The sequence below is a fragment of the Rutilus rutilus genome, assembly GCF_951802725.1.
Source record: "Rutilus rutilus genome assembly, chromosome: 25".
NCBI classification, from domain to species: domain Eukaryota; kingdom Metazoa; phylum Chordata; class Actinopteri; order Cypriniformes; family Leuciscidae; genus Rutilus; species Rutilus rutilus.
In genome coordinates this window covers 6,156,948-6,181,349 of record NC_140229.1, presented here as the reverse complement: position 1 = coordinate 6,181,349, position 24,402 = coordinate 6,156,948, and the positions used below count along the sequence as shown (strand labels likewise).

At 38.9% G+C, this 24,402-nt stretch overlaps 1 protein-coding gene across 1 annotated transcript in view; it reads right to left on the bottom strand.

Annotated features, from left to right (window-relative positions):
• tcf7l1a (transcription factor 7 like 1a) overlaps nt 1–19,349 on the bottom strand; it is a 30,245-nt gene extending 10,896 nt beyond the window's left edge. The window contains exons 1-4 of the mRNA XM_084400345.1: nt 18,594–19,349; nt 18,400–18,472; nt 18,184–18,308; nt 742–825 (exon numbers count right to left, since the gene is read on the bottom strand). Coding sequence (XP_084256471.1) covers nt 742–825; nt 18,184–18,308; nt 18,400–18,472; nt 18,594–18,779 — 468 coding nt within the window. The 5' untranslated portion in view covers nt 18,780–19,349. The remainder of the gene's footprint in view (nt 1–741; nt 826–18,183; nt 18,309–18,399; nt 18,473–18,593) is intronic.
• Between the last annotated feature and the right edge of the window lie 5,053 nt (nt 19,350–24,402).

The following is a 24,402-nucleotide window of genomic DNA, read 5'->3' as shown; positions in this document are numbered from 1 at the left end:
TACCGGCCCTATTATCAGGTCATCATAATCTTTGGCCTGAGAACTTTAAATTGGATTCTCATTTAGACAGAACTGACCCAAAGGTCTGTTTGGGAATCTCTTGGGCAAACGCTCTAATCTTCCAGTTAGGACCACAGTCAGTGATCACTTTGTCACCGTGGCAAAACCTCATTCGTTCTGAGCTGACTACCTCCATGTTTGGAGGGTGAAAAAAAAAAACGTGTCTCCGGAATGGATTAGCTGCCATTTGGAGCGAGCATTCCTGAGGTTCTCCGCCGTGGTGTCTGGAAAGGGCAAAGCAGGTCAAAAGTTGGGTCGCATGAGTGGCCGGAGGGGGTGGAATGGCAGGAAAATAAGTCTTTTGCTTGTTGACACTTAGTACGACAAGCTTAAGCCCTTGGCCTTAGCCAGGCTTCGGCTAAAAGCTAGTCGTACTTGTGTGGGCAAACATATTTCCGGTTGTTCACTGTGAAAGAAGTTACCAATGTACCGTTGCTCTGAAACCTAGTTTAACAAACCTAGTGAATTAAATATCAGTATATTACAATATTTTAGTGTTCTTTTAATGGTTTTAGATCAAAATGTTGCCTTTCAAAGCATTTGTTTCCTAAGTACGCATATCAAGAGCACAAGATAAGAATGGACTATTTTCAGAAAGGTTACTCTATACCCAACTTATCTTAAGACCTTTTTTGATTGCATTGTGAACTACACAGAATATGAAGTTGCTGGTGGACTTACTAAGTGCCCTGGTGTGGGTGATCTGGAGTCTTTGAGGGCTGCAGCCCCAGGAATGTCAAGAAGAGGCCATTTCATTTGTAGATACTGCAGAGAACAAAAGAGAAAATCACAAACAATCATTAACACATTTGAAAGGTGGTCTACATGTCACTGCATAACCAAAAATACTCCTATTACTCCAAATGGATATAGTGAATGCCTGTCTTGATTTAAAAAGTCGCCAAAACCAGTTTTTGGAGTTTCCAGCTTCAACAGGTGGGTTGAAAAAGTCAAGTTTTTGTACTGCGTTAAAGGAATAAACCAGGGTATATATTCACCACAGGAGTTAATTCAATCTGACACCTTCAATTTATGCACTTGGATAAAGTCCATGAAGGTACAACTGACTATTAAGTGTAGCATATAGACTCGTATTTCTATACACAAACACAGATCTGTTTTTAACCTGGAATATTCCTTTAATATGGAATATTATATCCTGGTAAGGAGATTCAATGGAAGAAATCAACTGAATGGACCACTGAGTCATCAACGGGTTCTAGCAATCCAGCTGTTCTTTGTCTTAATTCATTTGAAAGCTGTAGAGATGAACTTCGAGTGCTGTTTAGCACCTGGGAGCATTAGCTGGAACACTTTGCAGGGCCGAGACAAGAGCAGTCCGGCCCAGGGGAGGGGAAAGTTAAACATGATTTGGACTGCAGGTCCCAGCATAGTAAATGCCCAGCTGGATGGATAATATGGGTGTATGTTAGTATGAGGAACAGCTGGGAGGAAGTCCCATAACGCACTGGGAGAATAGGAAGGGGCCTTACAGAATGCATAGTGCAGAATCGGAGATCTGCCTTTCTCTAATTTTACCCCTCTATAAATCAATGAGAGCGTATGAAGAATGCAAAAGCGATGCTGCTAGGGTGAGTGAGGTATGGAATGAGAGAAGGAGCAGGGAGGAGACGCACAGTGATGAATGACTGGACTTCCTATACAGAGGGAGACATTTATTGTGAAAGCCCTTGTTGCTCAGTGCGTGTGTCAAAGTTTGATGCCTTTCAGCTTTTCTGGGGCCCCTCGCATCCAGCGCTTATGATTTTCAGGAGCAATTTATAAAATCGAGTTTTTCAACCCTTCACGGAGCTTCCCCGCCTGGCTCGGTCATCTGGTTTGTGTAGAAGTCAAACCATATCAGATGTTCCTGTGGAGTCATCATTCCTGTATCTAAGCTCTTGAGTCTAGGGACTGAAAGCATCTGGGGTTATAGTGAACATATATACCTCAAAAACTCTTTCCAATTTATAGTTCTACTTAAGGGACACCATAAATGTAGACAAATCCTTATACATCGACATCCAAGCATATATACTAGGGGTGGGCTATAAGATCAAAATCTCGTATCACAGTCAAAGTTATTTTTGCCTGAAATGCAATGAATAAAATAGATTATATTTTAAATAACCATGCCATAATGCTAACATTTGAATAATCCAGTAAATTTGGATTTTTTTTACTTAAATGAATGCAAACTATAAATTGATTAATCATAAAAAAATTAAATAATCAAAAACGCTTGGCAGCAACTGCTTCACAAAAGTTTCAAGTCAATGTAAAATAGTCAATGATATACGCAGTCAACCATAGTCAACACTAAATGGCAATCCCAAAACAGTGTAATCTCTCATATAGGCATAAGTTGGAAATTATCCAACATCGCAACACCAAAACTCCAGCAGATTCCATCGTTAAAACAATAAGATCTCACAGTAAAAACAACCCAAACATGTCCTACAACCAACCATCGTGGTACATCAGGGGTTAATAAGGCTTTGTTTCTCCCTTTAAACTTCATTCATCACAAGTGGAATTGTTGTGAGGAAGTTTGGTTAAGACTGTGGGCTAAAAATGGAAAAGACATTATGGTCCGGAGGATGGAGTTGCAGGGTTAGTTAGTTGGTGCGGAAAACAAAAGTAGTTCATGAGCAGGGACTGGTACAGCTGGCAGGATGCATCGAGACCTTGTGCCTTGTTTATTAAAGCTGTTTGGTTCACTTTCACCTTCCCTTGTCTGTAGTATAGTTGATAAATGACAGCTGTAAGTTCAACTTCTAATTTGGCCAGACAGTCAAAATTAATGTCCTTAAAGGGACAGTTGACCCAAAAATGAACTCACCCTCATGTTTCGTTCCAAACCTGTATAACCTGTCTTCTGTGGAGCATAAAAGATGATATTTTGAAGAATTTTGGACTCCAAGCAACATCTTTTTCATGTTTCACAGAAAAAAAGTAATGCAGCTTTGAAATTAGGGTGAGTAAATGATGACAGAATTTACATTTTAAGGTGATCTATCCCTTTAAGTCAGTGGCCTGCTTTCAGCAGGCATCTGTGAACGGTTCTTGAGAGGAACCACTTTGAGAAACATCTAGTTCTTGTCGGAGGCCTTACCAAGTTTCTGGTATTTGCAGCTGCAGTTAAAGTGGACGGATGACTGAAAAAATACAATCTACCTTCCCCATCATAACCGCCATCACTTGACTGAAAACTTAACATACTATCTTGAAATACAATCTCAGTTTTGCCTTCCCACACAAACACACAGACTACCGGGCTGCAGGGACCTGTGCCCTGCTTTTCTGGAGACACAAAGGGAGATCGGCCAAAGTAAACAATCATGGGGTCTGGGGATTTGTATTTGAAAGCCATAATTCCAGGAGCAGATGCTTAGCAATATGCAACATTGACTTCTTGTTGAGAAGAGAAAAGAAATGGTGCGCAGACATGAACCTCAAAATGCATGTCAAATGCAGCGACAACCTGCTGAGCAACATAATCAATCAAAGCCTCACTAGGAAAAACAACACAAACAAATACCATGTAAGAAAACCTGATCACTTTATGGAAAAGCAATGTGTTACTTTTGTAAAATACAGTCTATACTTGCAAACTGTGGTCAAAAATATGTGGTCAACCAGTAAAGGTTTCAATACAGGCTGATACCACCATTACCAGAAGGTGGCTGACATGCATGATATACAATTTAATTTACAGCAAATTAGAGAATTTTAAAAATATAAAAAATTATATCTAGATTTAAATTTATTTTATATTTATAAATGCATTAAAAAAAACAAAACTGTTGATCTCAAAATGGCCAAATATCCACAGAATAATCTGTCTGGATGATATTTAAAATAAATAAATACATAAAACATGAAAAATAAATCTTGAGCATGCATACTGAATATTAAAAATATACTGAATTATGAAAAAAGATACTGAATTATTCAAAAAAATCAATGTCACTCGTTGCCCTAGGCAGGATAAGTCCGAAGACATACTTCTAACCAGGTTCATGCGGTTTAATTTCATAAATACACCTGGAGTGGGTTTGTAGCTCTCTACTTGATGTCAAGAGGTCACAGAGAAAGATTGAAATGCTGCTTAAATACTTTCTGCACCGCTGAGCGAAGATGATGTGGATCTTTAACAATTTAAAACTTCACAAATATACTCTTGACAGCCACATGCTGGATGAAATGAAGCCTTTTGTCAAAACCGAGAAGAAGACACCTCTTTAAAGGGATATCTGGAAGCCTCAACATGTGTTGCTGCAACCGCAGGCTTTGTTTTGGATACCGGGGATTTTAAACGCTGTACCTCAAACCGCAACAGCTTCCACAGAATAGCGCAACGTTCTTAGGGGGGGGGGCGGAGCCAAGTAGGTCATGTCAATCATTCAAAGCATGGCCTACATTTCTCCCCGATGTTTTCACCCATTCCACACACACCCTCCACTAGAACGGAGCAGGACGCTGGTGGAGCACAAAGGAATCCATTACATCTCAGCATCAGAACAGTTAAGCCAGACAAAAGGCTCTGGATTACATGCATGTATGCCTATAGGGCAGTGCCCTGATGCGGCCAGAGGGGTCTGACATCACCTGACTCATTTATTTATGCGAGCGACACCTCTTGCTGCTCTTTTCACTGCTGCCAGAGGGAAAGACAATAGAGGCGGCGGTTTCCAGCCCTCCCTCACCGCAGGTTGGCATTCAGGCCTATTGTTTGTTTAAGAGCCGCAAGAGTTTCCGATAATTAAGTAAACAATTCATAGGCAAACGACACCCCTATCTGTGCTAATTGGAAATTAATTTGCAGAAAAAAAAAAGAGGAATTCTTGACCGCCTCCAAATATGAATTAGAGCTCTGAGTCTTTCTATTGATGGGAAGGAGAAAAACAATTTTGAACAACAAAAACAACATTAATAAGCAAAAAATGATGTAATTATGAAGTCTGAGTTCAGAGATTAAAACTCAGAGGAGGAGGAGAAGCTCATTAAAGCAGACTTATCTTATTACAGAAACATTAATCGGATGGACTGCAGTAATTTAACCAACAAATCACCTATTCATCCACCGATCACATTAGGAAGTAATTCAACAAGGTTCTGGGAACTTTCATGTACAAGGCATCAGCAGATGCTGGATCCAAACCTAATTTATTTACTAGGGATGCACAATATAATTTGGTATAGGCCAAGATTATTATTATTATTAATGATCAGAATCGGTTTAATTAGGCCAATTTTTGAAGCAGATAATGTACTTTTTATTTTTATTTAAATAAGAGATGCATAACTGAAGAAAGGAGAACAATATATATATATAAATAATTATTTATTAGTCTCATTTGGACAGTATAGTTAGATTACAAAAGTACTAAAATATTTTACATACTCTTGTAAATTGTGATTTTTTAAAACTGTCAATACAATATGTATCTATAATATTTTTAATTAAATATCAACTCTTAAATTTTGTTTAAAGGTATAGTGGAGGATCTTTCCGAATTTTAGATAAGACCCGCCCTCTCCACTTTTTGAATAAGTTTGATTGATTCACCAGAATGATTGACAATTAGGAGGACCAATAGTATAGGTGATCCACCCGGAAGTAAAAAATCCTCCATTATACCTTTAAATAGTATACTATTTTTCTACACCATTAATAATATTATTCAAAACACAACATTTTCTGCTATTGGCACCTCAGGTGGAAATTCAGTGCATCCCTACTATTACTTACAAAAATATAAAACCTTCACTTACAAATCCAAAAAAACAATCAAAGCGCAAATCATCCTAATGCAACAGAGCACATGTTTGTGGTTTGTTCCAGTAGTTCAGTGGCGCTGACTGACCTGCCTACATTAGATGCGTTAAAGTGCTTCTTTTCATCAAGCCAGTGGCTTCCACACAGAACTGGGCTTCAGCCTCGACAGGAAAGACTCATGACTGACAGTTGCTCTCCGAGTTCCCATGGATACTATTGTGACCTCACTGATAACACTACTCCCTCCATTCACTGCCTACTTAAAGAACTGGTTCAGAGGTCAGCCATCCGGAGACCAGGGGTTTCCATGGCAATGTGGCCCATTTAGGGACGGCAACAGAGACCAAGTTTGCATTCATCAACCGTCCGGTTGCAAAAAAAAAAAAAAGGAACTACCTTTGGGAGACACCTTCAGTTTCTGATCACAAAAAAACACTTTAGGCTATGTCTAGATTAATCCGGATCATTTTGAAAAACGCCATTTTCGTTTTATAACACTCTCCGTCCACACTGAAACATAAATTCACCTTACTGTGCATGCGTAAAACCTCATAAAAGCTCACTGATATTATACAGACATAATCAAGTTCTCATGCTATTCTTCTGGCAGAATCATTTTATTTAGCAAGATATCTCAGCATTCACTGATGCGTCCAGGTCACTCTCACTCAACATTATTATGTTTGGTCTAAAACGCAACCGCTCTCATGTTTTGCCGCAGGACAGCAAATGCCAGTGAATTTTCTGTCATCTCTGCAGGACTGTGATATGAAGAGTGTACAAAGTAACATCTTAAGCAACAGAGTGAAAGTGAACAGCACATAACAGTATGGCTGGGAGATAACATCTCGATTTTTTCAGAACAATTGACCGATTCAAGATTTCAATTTTTTTTATTGTTTAACTAGTCAACTTAAAAACGTAGCTACAATATGATTCAAGTAACATACTCTTTATTAACCATCTGGTTAAAAAAAAAAAAAAAAAGTGATATTCCAAGTGCACCACACATGAAGTGATCAACATGGTGTAAATGTAAAACAGAATATGCATGAAATATTGTACAATTGTATCTTAAACATACTTGTCTTAACTGTTATCATTGCTGAATTGTCAACATGTCTAATTGTTACGTTTGCTAACATTTTATTCAAAACCGCGATTTCTCGATTTAAAAATAATAAAATCGTGGCAAAACATTAAATTCGAGTTAATCGTAAAAATTGGCCAGCCCTACATAACATACACATCTATCAGTTTAATATGCGTCACATGACAAAACATGCATCATCGTTTTCAAATACACACTACGCTGCGTTTTCAAATTTATCCACTTGGGAAAGCGTTTTCAAAAAGCTTAGTTTTCGCAACATCAAAAACGCGGACAGAAGGCCAAAACGGAGAGAAAAAAAATGCGTTTTCAAACGAAAACATATTAGTGCGATTTAATTTTTTAGAATTAAAATGTGAAATATACTTGTATGGACATATACTATTTCACCAGATAAGCACAAACAAACCTTGACAACATAAGGAATAAGAGCGTTATTGTGGCGCAAGACAAAACAGTAGGTCAAATAAAACCCAACACATAATTACGACCACGAGAAAGTAATAAGCTGTCTGTTGAGAGTTCTGTTTCTGCAAAGGCAAAATGCAGCCACCCTTCTTAAAGTCAATTACAAGACAGTTATGCGGTTTCCAGTATTTCGGTATCTGGTTACAACACTGCAGTCCAAACTACTATACCCAGGTTTACGATGAACAGCCTGGGCTTGTTAACCCACAAGCAGCCAAGAGGGATAACAAAGACATTTTATAACCCAAAAGTGCTCGCTATAGTAATCTACAACTTTGCAGGCATCCAACTTATCATAATAACTATATTTTGCAATAATAATATAATTTGACTGAAACAATGCAGACTTTAAGCATTTGAATAAGACTAAATGACACATTTCTACTAAAATCGAGATGCACATGCATTAAAGACAGTTGAAGATAAAGTAAAATAGAGAAACCTTCTTGTCTTTCTCAAATGCTAAGTGCATAATGAAGACAAAGGGCTTATTGTGTCCTCTTGGTAGACTACCTCCCCCCAGCACACACACATACACACACACGCACACACACTAACTCAAACTTCACCCCAATATACCCCTCCTGCTAAAACACAACCAGTCCAACCAGCGTCAAAAGAGTAAAAAAAGAAGAAAAAAATAATCATGTCACCCGATTGCAACAGAACTGGAAAACTTTCACACAGCAGCCACTGCAGTTTTGCTCGTTTAAAGCGGATTTGTTGATAAGCTTTCCTCCATATGGAGACCTAACTCGAGGCACAACAAATAAACAGGGATATTTTTTATAACCTGTTGGCTGCGAAGGATAAAACTCGAATCTACCACAGAGAGGCCCCGAGGGAGCGAATTTCACATTCGGGAAAAAAAAACAAAATCCCTCTGCAATTAAATGCAGGAGAGGAAATCATGCAGATTTTTGCGAAATTGCACTAAATGACTGAAGCGTTATCTTTAGACCGTTTACAACTGCTATTGTGCAATAATAGTCCAAGGGGGGCGATATGGAGGCATGACACAACATACCTGCGACGTACAGCCCTGACTCACAATGGTGACCGCCCAGCCTAATTTCTAAAACTTTCTGCCTTGTCAAACCAGTTCCCTCCTGCAAACAATTAGTGCCGGACCACGTACCTCCGGAGCGTGTGTGTGTGTGCGTCTGGAAGGGCAGGAGGCGAAGAAGTGAAAGATGGAGAGGGAAAGAAGGGGGGAGAGAAAGAGTGAGGAGAGTGGAAGGGGGCTTGGAGTGCAATTATAGTGGAAATTTATGGCCTGAGAAACAATTTATAAATCACAGTGCATGGGCTAACACAATCCAGACTTCACTGCTCGCAGCTGTAACTGGCTCTAAAGTACACAGCTACACACAGCGTGTTTGTGTGGTTTTTCACGAGGTTGGGTCTAGGAGCCGGGCGGCTAGGAGAACGCACCATCGACATTGGCCATGACAAAGTGTGGGAGTGTTTCAGAGAGGGCGAGATGCGATGCTAGGAATTGTTTACAATCGCAGGCAAACAGTATAAAACCTAAACAACTGGCGCCTGGGTCGCACAATAAAAAAAAACATGAATATTGAGCATGAACGTCATACTTAATGTCACCAACTGGAGGAAGAGTTGCGGTTGATGACAATGTCAACAGAGCTACGTCCCCCAGCTTCTCCAACATTTTACATCAAACAAAACTCTTTATCCATGACTCTGTTTCAAGGGACGGATTATGACGAGGCAATGTCCTAGGCAAGGCCCCCCTTGGTCGAAATCGCGCTCCAGGGGGTCCCCACCCCGGTTGACGTAGAGGGTTCCCCTCGGTTGATTTCACGTTCCTTTGGGTGCCCCAACAGGGCCCCCCATCTGGTCTAGCGCCCTGGGCACGTGCCAGGTAGGCCATTGCGTTAATCCATCCCTGTCAGTTTCTTTAAAAATGGTTGATCTTGGTAACCATTCCAACTGCCACGTCACTAATTTCACATCGACTAAGGTAAGGTAGAGGACATAACTGTTAGAAAAGTTACCACTTTCAACAAATCTATAAGAAAACTAAAATGGTGTACAAGTTTTGGTTGGTTGCCGCATTAACAAAGTTAGGAGACATAACTGCTGGAAAAGTGAAGGGTTGGAAAAAGTTGTTGGAAACATTTTCTTCAGTTTCATCCTATAAACTTTCAAGCAGTTACATCACCTAACTTTGGTGACATTGCCATCAACAAAAACACATTCTCCATTTTGGGTTTCATATAAACTTGTCAAAAGTGATTAACGTTCCAACTGTTACGTCTCCTAATGAGTTTTGGTTGACAATATAGTCAACAAAGTTAGAAAACGTACTAACTGCTGGAAACAGTTACATCCCCTACATTTTTCAACATTTTACCCGACCCAAACTGGGAGCACCTGGTAACCATTACAATTGCTGCGTCACCAATTTCAGCAAGTTTATAAGTGATGTATTGGTTGACTACGACGTCAACAAAGGTAGAGGACGTAACCGTTGGAAAGATAACTACTTTCGATAAGTCTATAAGAACTCAAGTTTTTTGATTGACTACAGAATTTAAAGTTAAGGGATGTAACTATTGGAAAAGTTAAATGTTGGGAAAACTTTTTGGAAACCAACAGTTACATATCTTAATTTTTTTGACAATGTTGTCAAACAAAACTCGTTAGGACATGTAACTACTGGAATGGTTATCACCTTCTTTAAGTTTATAAGAAAAACTGAAATTAAGAACTAATGTCAGCAAAGTTAAAGGGTCATTAATTACTCACCCTCATGTCGTCCAAACCCGCAAGACTTTCGTTCATCTTTGGAACACAAATGAAGATCTTTTTGATGAAATCAAATCAGTTTTCTATCCCTCCATTAACAGCTGCGCAACTGACACTTTGACGCTTCAAAAAGTTGATAAAGAGATTGTAAAACTAATCCATATGAATTGAGTGGTGCAGTCCAAAATTTCTGAAGAGACTCGAACACGTTATTTGATGATGAACAGATTGAATTTAGTCTCAGTTGTGTAGCTGTCTATGGATGGATAAAAAGCTCTCAGATTTCATCAAAAAGATCTTCATTTGTGTGCCGAAGATTAACAAAAGTCTTATGGGTTTGGAACGACATGAGGGAGAATAATTAATGACAGAATTTTCACTTTTGAGTGAACTAACCCTTTAAAGGGATGTTTGGAAAGGTGACCACTTCAGCAAGTTTCTAAGAAACCTAAAATGGTGCACGAGTTTTGATTGATTACAACATCAACAATGGTAAAGGATGTAGTTTATAAGTAACACAAAAGTAAAAAGTTCAGAACATAAAAAAAAAAAAATCAGTGCACTCCTGTTCCGTCGATTACAATGAGGTACTCATCTGGAGAAATGAGGAAGGCTCAGGGGGTTTTCACAAGCCCTCAACTGCGCCTCTGGGCCCAAACTGCAGCTGTGCGCGGGGAGGGGCGGCCCATGCCCTGACCGACAAGGCCCAGCTGGATAAGACATACACTCTCACGTACGAACAAAAAAAACACACACACACACAAAAGCTTGTGGTCCAGTGTGAACATGTCATGTGACAATGGAGCCGCTCTCAACCTTGTGGTCAGGGTGAGAGCAGTAGAAGCGCTGCGTCTGTGGCGGACCCCCCAACGGTACACAATGCGCATTCTCCTCCAATCACACGGCTGCCCTTTTGTGCCAGCGGTTATGTCACTTCCACTCCACCAATCTGAATGATCCAGACTGTGGCGGGCCAATGAATGTCTGGAGCCAAAAGAACTGAAGCAAAGGTTTTGTTTTGTTCTTCTTTTCTAATTAATCATCACGCCACGGACCATCGTTTTTTGAGAGGAAGTGAGCGGCAGGGTGTGTGTGAGGCCTCCGCTGTTTTTTACGCTACACGTTGTCTGACAGCTCCGAGCAAATCCGAATGGAGAGTTTAGAAGGGAAAGAGGCGGGAGAAAGCTCCCAGCCCTGGAGCGCAACGACGACCCCCCTGCTGGAATCTGGGAACTTTGGTGCCCACTCAACTGTGAGTCACGTCAACAGGCTGTGAACCTTGACCTCTCACCCCTAACTGAAACAATGTGAAGATGCATCTCACTGTCAAACGCATGGAAAAACGACCCAATTCAAACTAGTGTACAGCTTCCCAAACAACTTCCCACAAAATATCAGCAGCCATAGTGTTTGAATAAGATTCCCAGACCTACAACAAATCCAGCATTTTGACAACCATAAGCCTAGTCAATTGAACGCCAATTATGGTGTTAAACTTCTCGAAGATTTGTCAGCCGTCCACTTTGTTTACGTGACATTTCTTGAATGCATGCAGTTGGAATGGCTGATGTCTTAGGGATTACGACTACGCCGCAGCAAAGTGAAGTGTTTTGTGGATCTACCGTGTAGCTCTCAGTCGCCACCCTCTAGGCTTTTGTTCAGCCTTTCAGTGCCATACTGAACGACTGAAAGGCCCCTATTCATAAAAGCTCCCATACACTCCCTGCGCCTCGGCCAAGAGTCACTATAGAACATCCCTCATTTCACACGAGAATCAGGGCTGCCTGCCCACCCCCAAGCCCCTGCCCACAAAGAGCTTCTCCACCGATGACTCCTTAAGACAAGGAAAGGCGCTCAATATGGGCGAAGCTTGCGGCTGACACCATTACAAAAATACATACACTCATTGCTAATGCTAGCAACTCCCTTCAATGTTTGGACAATTATTTGTGGGCTTAAAGGGTTAATCAAAAAATTTAACTCACCCTCATGTCGTTCCAAACCCGTAAGACTTTCGTTCATCTTCCGAACACAAATGAAGATATTTTTGATTACATCTGAGAGCTTTCCGTTCCTTCGTTGACAGCTACGCAACTACCACTTTGATGCTTCAAAAAGTTCATAAAGAAATCGTAAAACTAATCCATATGAATTGAGCGGCTTACTCCAAATATTCTGATGAGACTCGATCGCTTTATATAACGAACAGATTTAATCTAGATGGCAGATATTAAAATCATATTCTATTTCGTCTAAATAAGTTAAATTGATTGTTTGTTGTATGTTTATTGTCTTTTTAATGCCATGTCAGCAATAAGGTAAATGCTAAGCTATATAAGACATCTCAACATAATACAAGACAGAAATTCAAAAAATGTTTCTGGTGTTACTAAAACTAAAATCACTACTTAAATTATATCGAGTTTAGGAATCGTGGTACAATGGATATTAATTATTATGTAAAATGCATGTTAATTTTGAGATTTGTTAAAGATTATATATGAATATAAATGACAACAATGATGCAATCGGCCCTCAAAAAAAATCCATATCAGCCAATCACTCATTTATCAGGTTTTGTATGTCAGACAACAAGCATTCCTTGTACTAAAGGTAACATTAGGGGTGGAAAGACAGCAGTAATTAAAAGCACAGCACAATAACCATATCACAAGCAACTGATCACACAAGGAATTAGCTTACATTCTAGCTTAGTACACCTCACCCTACGAGAAAATCCTGAGGCTGCTGATATCAGATCTCCCCTAGGCCTTTTCAGCCTGGCATGAAGCAGCGGGCACAACAAGGCCATGTGAGACCGAAGAGGGCTGCGATGAGATAAGTTATCGCAGCGTTCACGTGCTTCAACCAAGCCAACAGGACGCACACACACACTTACACATACACATACACATACAAGCTTCCTGGCTGCATGCCCACTTTCTCACCCACCTGGCACCCTCATCCCCACAGCTTGCTTCGTTTTTTTTTCCCATAATGCTTTACCCCTAACTACCCCCCTGCACCCCGCTCCCTCCCTCCCCCTCCCGAGGCCCCAGGAAGCTCTGACTGCGAGGTAATAACTGAAAACAGCTGTTAAAAATACCAGACTGATGAAGCCTGAAGCCCCCCCACCCCCTTAAACTTTATCCCCGGCACAATCAAGTTTTATTAGCATGGAGTGATGCATGAAGTCAGTACGCAGCTCTGAGTGAGAGCTCGCTGTTTTTTGCGACTGAAAGGGAGGTGGGGGGTCTGTGAAATTCACTGTGCAACAGGACATGCAACCAAACATGAAGTGAGTTTTGATGAGCGCTGACCACTGCCAGCGCAATCTTATCAATGGAGAATGACATCAGCAGCTCACACACACTTACTAAACCAACAGAGAAACTCCAATCCATTCTGCCTCGGAAAAAAAAATGCTGTTATATTCCTCCCAATGGAGGACGGCCCTAAAAGATCACACTAACTGCATTCATTTTAGATTCCTGATATGTCTTCGGACACTGGTAATCATTTTGATTCACGGCCCACAGTTTCCTGAATAGTTAAAGTCCCACAAGGACAAATCAATGTGATGGCAGACAAATGAAAAGATTACTTTACAGTGAAGAAGGTAAACACACAAATTGTATTAAAAAAAGACTGTATAATGCCAAATATTCAGAATAACAAATCAGTCTTTCAAAGTATGAATAAATAAAGCCTACTATTATACACTAATACTAGTTATACAATAATACTTTCTTTCCCTGAGACAAATAAAAAGAAATATCAGTTTCTAAAAGGTGATTTCTGTAGCAAATAAATGACTCTACCCCCATTCTGCCATTGGTCATTCAAACAAATAGCCCCGCCCCAAACTCACACCATTGGCTGAAACAATGTTGCTATGCCGGGCAGGTAGAAATGTTTAACAAATAGTCGGGCCACAGTGTTTACACTTTTCACTAACTTACAAATGGCGTACGTACAGTTTTCTCGGCAGTCGGCATAAAAAGAAACGGCGAACAATTGGTATAAACAGTTTAAATTATTCAACAATTAACTATACTTTTATTTAATATATACACAATATATTATAAAAAGTATATAATTCATTCATAAAATTAGCTTTTTCCAGGGCTGCAAAGAGTTAAAATAATAATAAAATAAATCGCAGATGCTTTAGACGGAGCTACAGTGCTGCTTCATTACAACTAAAACACAAACAGATTAAAACCACAGTGTAATGACGGTGTTTTTGCTATCTACGCTATATCGTAAACACTGGGCCATACGAAGATAATTGGCCAAAGAGATAAAGCAATCACAAAAATACAGCAAATTCTGAATGATTCCATTCGACCAGCGCAGGACGTGATATGATCAACAGGAAAGAGATCTGCGTTACGACTCTGGCCTTGGGAACAGCTCCCTGCATTCCTTTATCTACTTCCTGTTGCATTTCTTCAGCCCCTGTGGTTTGCCCTCACATACAGATCCATAAACCACTCTCCTTTAAGGAGGAACGTTTGTAAATTAGGTCTTTATTTTGCCTGGTTCTAAAAAAAAAAAAAAAAAAATCAGACGTCTAGAGCGACGCCAAGCTTGTGTGGAAAACCAGAGGAGGAAAATAATGTTTGGCTTGACATTTCTTTCTTTAAGGAACTGTCTGGTTTTAATCTCGGTCAATAATCAAGTTACCAGAGAGGGTCTTCGGTGGAACGCGTCCAACGGCAGGAACGTTTTTAAACGGTCGCCTCTTGAAGAAGCAGTTACATTAAAAGGGGGGAAAGCAGAATTGGTTTATGTCTCACGTAATTCCTGGCCTCCTAACAAGACACAGCATTCATAGTGCACACTTCTTCTAAACAGCAAAAGAGAGACTGAAATATTTCTAAATTAATTTGGATTTGTTTAGTTTATCCTTACAGGAGAGAAAAAAAAAAAAACATCCTACCCTATAACACATTAACTCGGGATAAAATTATAAATCTTTGTTTATTCGGTCATTTGTGCAAACATTCGTACACCGGTTTTCAGCTTTCCTGAACCGTCTTGCACTACAGGAATGCTGTCTTAACTTAAAGGCCTGGACAATGTCCCCTCTGTAGCTCAAGACGAGGAGGTGGGACGGGCTGGAGGGGGGTGCCTGGTTTCTCTCTCGCCATCTACCCCCACCCCGTCTCTGAGTGCTGAGTGTGTGGAAAAGGCTTGGGCTGTTGACAGGGCCGCTCTCCTGAGCACTGTTTGTTTATGTAAAATGAGGCCCTCTTGTACGCAGGACAATTCCTCTGTTTACTTTATATTGTCTTCTAGGTCTTAAAATACCATTGTAGAGTAGAGAGTTTAAAGAGTGGAAGAAAGATGGACGGGAGGAGAACGCCAGTCATGAAGGGCTGACGTGCTCTGACAGCGCAGTTATGCGATCAAGGGCTTGCCACTTACTCGCTAGTACTACTTTGTGCAATAAGTGCACTTTAGTTTAATTAATTGTGGGATAGTGTGGCTCGACACTCTACAGAAGTGGATACACAAGTGGGAAGTGCTTCCAAAACAATGCATTTGCTTTAAAATTGTTCATTTGCTTGCTATACCCTTAGCAAGGGGGACAGCGATTTGTAGTGGTGTCCGAAACCAATCAAGTGCACTCATCCAATCCCATAATGCAATGCAATAACAAGTGCACAACCGATGTACACTCAACCGCACTCAATGGCTAGAGAATACCCATAATGCACTGTGACGGTTACGCCCAATGAATTCTCGCCAGAAGATGGCGCCCGCAGCTGAATCATCCATCCATTGCTATTTTATTGCCGATTAAGGTTTATATTCTCTGACAGAGTTCAAGATAATCCTTTACATTACCACTGGAGCTGCAAGTTTGCTAAGTTTCAAATTATTAACCGCAAGCACAAACTAGGCAAAAGCGGCAGCCCTCCCAGTGCGCACAGTGTCCGAATTCAATCGCTCAAGGAGTATTTAAGATAGCATAAAATATGTTAGCATCTAACCAACTTTAGCACACCAAATTAATAAACAAAACACTGCAGTCACACCAGAACCAAATAAGAAAATCTAACAAGATTAGCTTCACAACGCTAACAACAATTTACTGACTAATCTGCACACAAAAGCATTGGACTTTTACCCTGCCGTTTGCACTCACTAGAATATAATTAAATCAATTAAGAAACATTATTAAATAAGGAAGTGATAATTAGCAAACAAAGAGCAATGCTGTTAAACTGATGGGGATGTTGAAAACTACAAAAGTGCTGAATTAGCATATATGAAAAGAGGACATTGTGGAAGATAAATCATTAAGAAACTTCAACCTGGGGTCAAAGCAAACCTTGTTAAAGCCTACTAACTCAGTTAAGAACAAGTATATGAAGGTCCCTTATAACTGGAAGAGAGAAGCTAACTCCTCTACAAGAAACCCTTTACTGTTTTTCCATCGTACAAGCTAAAACAAAACAAAACTGCTGAGAGAAAATAAAGTTCCTCGAAAAATCTTCACATAGCAGGTTGTGTTTACATTCGAAACCCAGTGCCAACAGTTACTGTAAACAATTTTCAGCTTCGGTTCAGTAACATTACATGGTTTTTTTCCCTCATAGACTGAGTGGCGCTTCACTAACTTTTGTACTCCAAAACTATACACAACCTTGCTATTGTACACTGAGGAAGACATGGTTGACTCAGTTGCCTTCAGGCTCACACAAACACACACGAGCAGGCCAGAAGTCAGATGTTATTATCCATCTTATCAACTAGAATCACAGTCGCTCTTTGTTACAGCTGTTAAAGGTAACCTGTTTTCCTTAGTCAAACCACTCATGCGACAGCAACCATTCTCAGGCTATAATGCTATTTGACGAGTTGAAAAAACCATTGTGCTGCAAACAAGCAAACCTAATGCAACATCTAATATCCAAGTGCATGACCAACAGATTCAAGCATTCTCACGAGTAAGCAGCACAATGCACACAATGAACAAATGTTTATCGCCACAGGCTCGATGAAATTTTTCCACAATGACATGTTAGCCTGCGTTCGCACGCCAAATCACTTATACATTGACATGGCTGCTTTAGTGAGCAACAGGCAAACACTGCGCAAAAATAACACTCCAGATATCCTTCAATGAAGCTAAATGGAGGAAGGCAAACATATGCAGCAATTTGCATGCGATTCAAACACCTCGGTGGGGGCTTGCTGTTCAGGTAGCCAAACCACCCCCCTAGGTGAAGATGTCATTAAGATAATGGGCATCCAGTAGAGACCTCCGACAGGGCCGTCAAGCGGTAACTAATGATAACAATAGTTGCCTAACTGCCCTGTAATTGAAAGACAGTTTCACTGATGGGGAAGAACTTATATAGCAGTTATCTAGAAAATCTTGATATGGCCCAAATGAAGTCAAAGGTCTTTATGACATAAGCCACAAAAACATGCAATCAAAATCTATGCGCCCAGTCATAAATTTAACTCTCTAACCCAGCAACATCCTATCACACAACAACAAAGGGAGTAAAGACACATTCCTGACACCAAAAGCTGGATGAATCCTATCTGCCTGGGCTTGCCTCCAGTTTGTCCCCTGTTATGATAATACAAAATTAATTGTGCAGACATTTCACTGCGAAAAGTCCATTTTCGTGCCATTGGAGGCGGCAAATAAAGACTTCTTTTGTGCTCGGGTGAGCCCAAGTAAATGACTTATTGTGCAATGCACCAGAATGGCCTCCTAATACATGCATGCTCCAGACTCAACAAGTGGTAACAGGGGGGAAACTACGGTAAACTTTTGAAACATGAAGCTTGCTTGGGTATTTACTAGTTGTGAAGTGTTCTAAACGCAAACAAAGGAAATGCTGGGGTTTCTGAAAGCGAATATGGCGCACTGAAAGGCGACTTTTGAACGACAGAAAATAATACAGAGTGCAGCGTGACGTCATGAAGGTGATAGTTGCGTTTAAAGCGAAATGGCACGTACCGTTCGTGTGCTGGGAGATAGCGATCCGTTGGAGAGGTATGGATTCGTAATATCTGGGATCATAAGAAATGGATAACCATAATGGGGTCCCTTGAAAAATCCTCCATCTTGTTGTCGTCTCAAAGCTTTAGGGGCGAAAGCAAACGAAAAAATTGTCATTACGGTGCATAAAACACTCACAGAAAACACATGGAATACGTCTCGAAATGTTTTTACCTTCCGCAAAGTGTTCTCTCTGTTTCTCATAACTTTCTAGTTCTGGTCTGGGTCGAGGACGCCTGTCTGTTTGCTTGCATGTGGGAAATAAAGCATCGGTTTAGTTTTAGCACTAGGCTACCAATGAACACTTAAACGCATGCATTAGATGCCGAGTGCACTGAAATGATAAGTAACAGAACTGTTTTGCTTACTTCGGAGTCTGATGAGCTGCTGTTGTTCTCGGACTCGTTCACTAGAGAAGATTTCACATCGTCCAGATCTCTCTCCGACGACACATTCTCGGATATTTTCTCCTCTTGCTCACCCTCATCTTTGAAGGAAATAAGTTCATCATTTGCTCCCAGGTCATCACCTCCTCCTCCGTTTAGTTGAGGCATGTTGGCACTTAAAAACCCAAAAGTCTGATTAAAACGAAATTTTCTTCTCTTGGTAAAACCTGTAATCCGAACTAACCCCAAATCTTAGAAGCGCGAATGTGCCGAGGCTAGAAAAAACAAGACATTCCCAGTTTTCCCATGATCAGATCAAAAGCCTGTGGGTTGGGGATTGGGGTTTTCTTCCTACTAAACCACACTGAAATAACCCCCCAAAACAGTCCATCATTTAATATCCATTCGCGTGGCTGCTGGAATCTTCCGATAGCCTACTCCTGCACAGGACGAAAAGTCATGCACCCAAAAAAAAAAAAAAAAAAAAAGTTTCGCGAAACAAAGGTGTGGATTCAAAGTTTCAGCCAGTCCAGTTGCTTCAGAGTTTCTCTTCCAAATCTCTCCGTGTGTCAGTGTGTCAATCCCATGGTTTGATTGAAGGCGCACGAACTCCCCGACTGTGTGTTTAATATTTATAATTCAGCTCCGATGACAGACTCGAATGTGGATCAAGAAACATTTGTATCCCTGGATGATAGAAGCGGAGCGGGGCAGAAGGAAGAAACACCCTCACAGACTGAAGGAGGAGGAGTCTGAGGTGTAACCCGACACTCATTCACACGACGATCCCCTTAAAGAGACAGTCAACACTTCTGAAAGACCCACTGGACTGAAACAAATAAGATTCATTACAACTACAGCAACCACATACTACTACTACTAGGCTACTATTAATAATAACATTACTTATATGTAATAATGATCATAAATGATATGAAATATAGTAATTGAAACAAATAAGCTTCATTGCAACAATACATTATCTATCTATCTATCTATCTATCTATCTATCTATCTATCTATCTATCTATCTATCTATCTATCTGTCTGTCTGTCTGTCTGTCTGTCTATCTATCTATCTATCTATCTATCTATCTATCTATCTATCCTTCCCTCTATCCCGTCTATCTATCTATCTATCTATCTATCTATCTATCTATCTATCTATCTATCTATCTATCTATCTATCTATCTATCTATCTGTCTGTCTGTCTGTCTATCTGTCTATCTATCTATCTATCCATTTATCCATCTATCTATCTATCTATCTATCTATCTATCTATCTATCTATCTATCTATCTATCTATCCTTCCCTCTATCTATCTATCTATCTATCTATCTATCTATCTATCTATCTATCTATCTATCTATCTATCTATCTATCTATCTATCTATCTATCTATCTATCTATCTATCTATCTATCCTTTCCTCCACCCGTCTATCTATCTGTCTGTAATATTCAATATATATCAATTGAAAGACGCATTAATCATAATCATATTTCAACTATTTAAATGTATATTATTTTATAACATTTTTAATCAGGAGATGATCTTCGATGCAGTCTGTTCAGAAGTTGCAGGAACTCCAAGGCCACCTCAGCCCACGTCTTGTTTTGTGCGGGTTTAGGCTACAATACGGGACGTTTTCCATGTTGGCAGATAAATAGGGGAGGAGGTGGTTGATCAAAATACACAACAAAACTTGATATAGAAACAAACAGTTTTACAATGCTTGATCTGATTTGCAACTGGTCAAGCTGCTTTGTTTACCTGCACATACTTCAGTGGCTGTCAAACTTATGAAGCAGAAGCTCGTGGTTTGCAGAAGTTCATATTCTGTCTTTATTTAACATTCTCTTTTAATCGTTTCCAGTTTTAAACAGACTGTGCGAGTTGTTAATATATAGAGGAAGCGCCCCCACCCCCACCCTTCAGGCGATCCGTTCTTCGATCACCTTGCGGGGTTTTTTGTCTCCCACAGGTGGCTTAAGAATATATTGTGAGCTAAACCTTGCTTTATCTGTCCATGCATGCATGCAATCCACAATCTTGGCATGTTTGTCTCTGATTTAGCTCTATTTAGCCTTGAATGAAATTTTGACTCTCCTGTGTGGTTTTCTGTATCCTCTTGCACATCTAGTGTTCATTGGCTCCCGAGCTCCTCTTCAGGGGCCGCCGGTGAGAGCAGCTCAAATACTCCAGACTGTGTCCATGTTTGTTTTTTCCATCAACACGGATGGCCTTTTACATGTAGTGCATGGCCAAGTCAGCCGCCCATAAATCATTCAGCGGCAATCCGATTGAAATGAATATGAAAGTACTGGGAGACTCGGATGTAGATTGTCAGGTAGAGAGAGAGAGAAAATAAATAATTCAAATGCTGATATATTAAATCATATGAGCAATGAATTATTGACATGTTGACTTTGTGGTTATCGGTGACATGGGAATTTTCACGCTCAGATTTCCTCTCTGTTGACCAAGGATAAATAACACATCTTCAGCCCCAGCTCTGCATCCAGCCCCAAAATATGAATAGATTTGAAACCATATAAATAAAATGAAAGGGGTTAATAAAAACTAGCACAGTGAACATGTGCGTGTTAAACAGTTGAATGACTGAATTTAATATACCAGCTCCTGAATAACCTCAAGCAACCTGAAAAAACTAGACATAAATTATTAGTTTGGTAACACTTTCCCATAAGGTCTCATTTTTTAACATTAGTTAATGCATTAGTTAACATGAACTATCACTATGAGCAATTTCGGGCACGTTTACATGACAACGATGTACTAAAACAGAAAAAATCGTCCTTTGCATTTTTGCCATGCAGACGTCAACGTTGTCAAAACTATTTAAATTGATTTAAAATGCTGTATTCTGCTGCCAGGCCAGTAGTTGGCGATGTCTCTTTGTAAAGAAACACTATGCGTCTATAGACTGAACACGTAATACGTGCATGACGTCACCGTTTTCACAAAGTTGCGTTTTTGTAGTTTACATGGAAACAATAATGTATCGTTTTCAATAACGTACACTTCGAAACCAGTTTTCAGTCCCCCAAAATGCCATTGTCGTGTAAATGAAAGGCTGACTACACACTCTTTTCAACTAAAAATGAAAAAAAAAAATATATATATATATGGTTTTGACTGTTCATTTACACAACAACAGCATTTCGGGGGCCTGAAAATGCAAACTTTTGAAAACTTTTTTCAAATTTGTGAAACGTTGACGTCATGCGCATGTGTATTACGTGTTCAGTCTATAGGTGCGTAGTGTTTCTTTACAAAGTGATATCGCCAACTACTGGCCTGGCAGCAGAATACAGCATTTCTTATCATTTTCGTAGATCCATGTGAACTGGGATCGATTTGACAACGTTGTCGTCTGTAGGCTATGCTGAACTTTTCAATTATGCAGTTCATTTTCAATTCATTGTAACGTATACCCTTGGTTAATACAAATACAACTGTTCATTGTTTGTTCATGTTAGTTCAATGCATTAACTAACATCTAACATTAACAGATATAAATATTAAAGATACAACTTTTAGTAAATGTAGAAATGAATTAATAAGTGCTGCAAGTATTGTTCGTTCTTAGTACGTTAATTAATGTTAACAAATAGAACCGTTTGAGTGTTATCATTATTTTATATACACACGCTGAAAAAAAATTGGTGTAGGATTTATTTTGAAACTATTTTCACTCATTTCATAAATAATTAGCTAAAATTTGTAGAAAGTCTGACATAATATTTTCTTTTATAACATACTCCAATAATCTTTCTTTTATTCAATACATATAATTTAATTAAAAAAATTTACATTGCATTTGCATTCATCACAATTTGGTCTATTTCATGTATACCGAGCTCATCTGAAAATGGCCTACAAAATGTGCATCCTTCCGCCAGTGACACCAATATTCTCCGGACAATATGCTTGGTTGTCGTTCAGTAAGCTTTAAAGGCAATGTGGTTATATCAATTACTTTTGATGATCAAAGATGAGTGCATTAGCGCAAAGCAAGGAAGCACTTCATTTCAAGATCAAATATGTTCCTCATTTCAATCAGGGTCACATCTCTTTTTCAAGAGAAGCTGGACTCCCCCGATACAGCGCCACCACTTTCATCATCTCAGGTTTGAAAGAGAAGGACACAGCGGCTGCACTCTCAGGGTTAACCGTGGACGTCTTTTCACAACATCAAAGAGCAGGGAAAGGAGAAGTGCATCTCCTTGATTAAGCCACATCTTCTCTCTTCTCTCAAAGTACAAAAACACAACAACAACTTGCCATTAATGCATCCATCCTCTTCCCCGAGAACTAAGACGACGGGCCGGGCTCAGATTCTCCTCCTCTAATCATGAGAACTAAAGGGAAATCTGCCTCGTGCGCATGAATATTGCATTACCTGCCATTTCTTCTCTCTCTCATCCTACCCTACTTTTTTGTGCCACAAAATTCGTGTGCTTTCATGTTTTAACACCTTCTGCCTGAATGTGTATTTCTTTCCTTTTGTTGTGTAATCAAAGCCAAATGAGAAGTGATGAGGCGAATCAGAGCTGTATGAAAATAACCAAAGACGTGAGATGAGGGTTTCGTAGGGCCGACAAAATTCGTTTCCCACCAGCAAATTGTTGACTGTTATATTTTGAATATAATCCAAGAGAAAAATGAGGAACTAGTTCCTATTTTAAGGCAATCTGAAACAAAGCTTTCCCTCATTCTGCAAATGTGAGAGGTCAATCCTGAGTTCACCACTGGCTTCTTCTGCTTTCATCTGTGACCCGGCCTTATGACAATACATAATCAACTTTTACAGTTTCAGATGAACTGTCACATGATATACAGTTGTATGATTATGCTAAGACATGTGCTATTGCTCAAACTAAGAGTTAATGATTTGAACATACCTCAAAATTCCAAGTATTTAAAAAATCATGTAATCCTCCACATCATAAAACATATTTTCATATATAAAAATAACCCAAAAATACATTTCTAATACCGATTTTAAAACATATTGACATATTTTTTTCCTATATTTATTAATTTATATATTTATACATTATATATATATATATATATATAATGTATAAATATATAAATGAATAAATATAAGAAAAAAATGTCAATATGTTTATGCCAAATATATTTGGCACAAATAATATGCCAAATATATTTCAAATACTATAAATATTTAGAATATATTTGAAATATATTTGGCATATTATTTGTATATATATATATATATATATATATATATATATATATATATATATGTGTGTGTGTGTGTGTGTATATTATATATATATATTTAAGATATATGTATATTTTATATATAAAAAATATTATACATTTTAAAAACTATATTATATTTAAATATATAATTAACTTCACCCATTTATATACTTATTTGCCATATATATTGTTTAATACTGTTTTTGATTACTTGTAATAATATATATATTATAAAAATATTGCAAATAATAAATACTATCATAAATAATAACATTTTAACATTATATTTAAATATATGTAATAAAATGTATATACTTATTTAAATACTACATAATTTTAGCAAAAATATTTAATTAATTTAATTAAATATATATATTTAGATATATAGTAGCTATAAAAATAGTATAAAAAATGATAAATCATATTATATATTAAAAAGAATAATAATTCAAATGTTAATTATATTCAAAATATTTTTATATATAATTAAAAAGGAGTGTTTGAGGGGTTTTGCTATATTCTAGTCTTGCATGG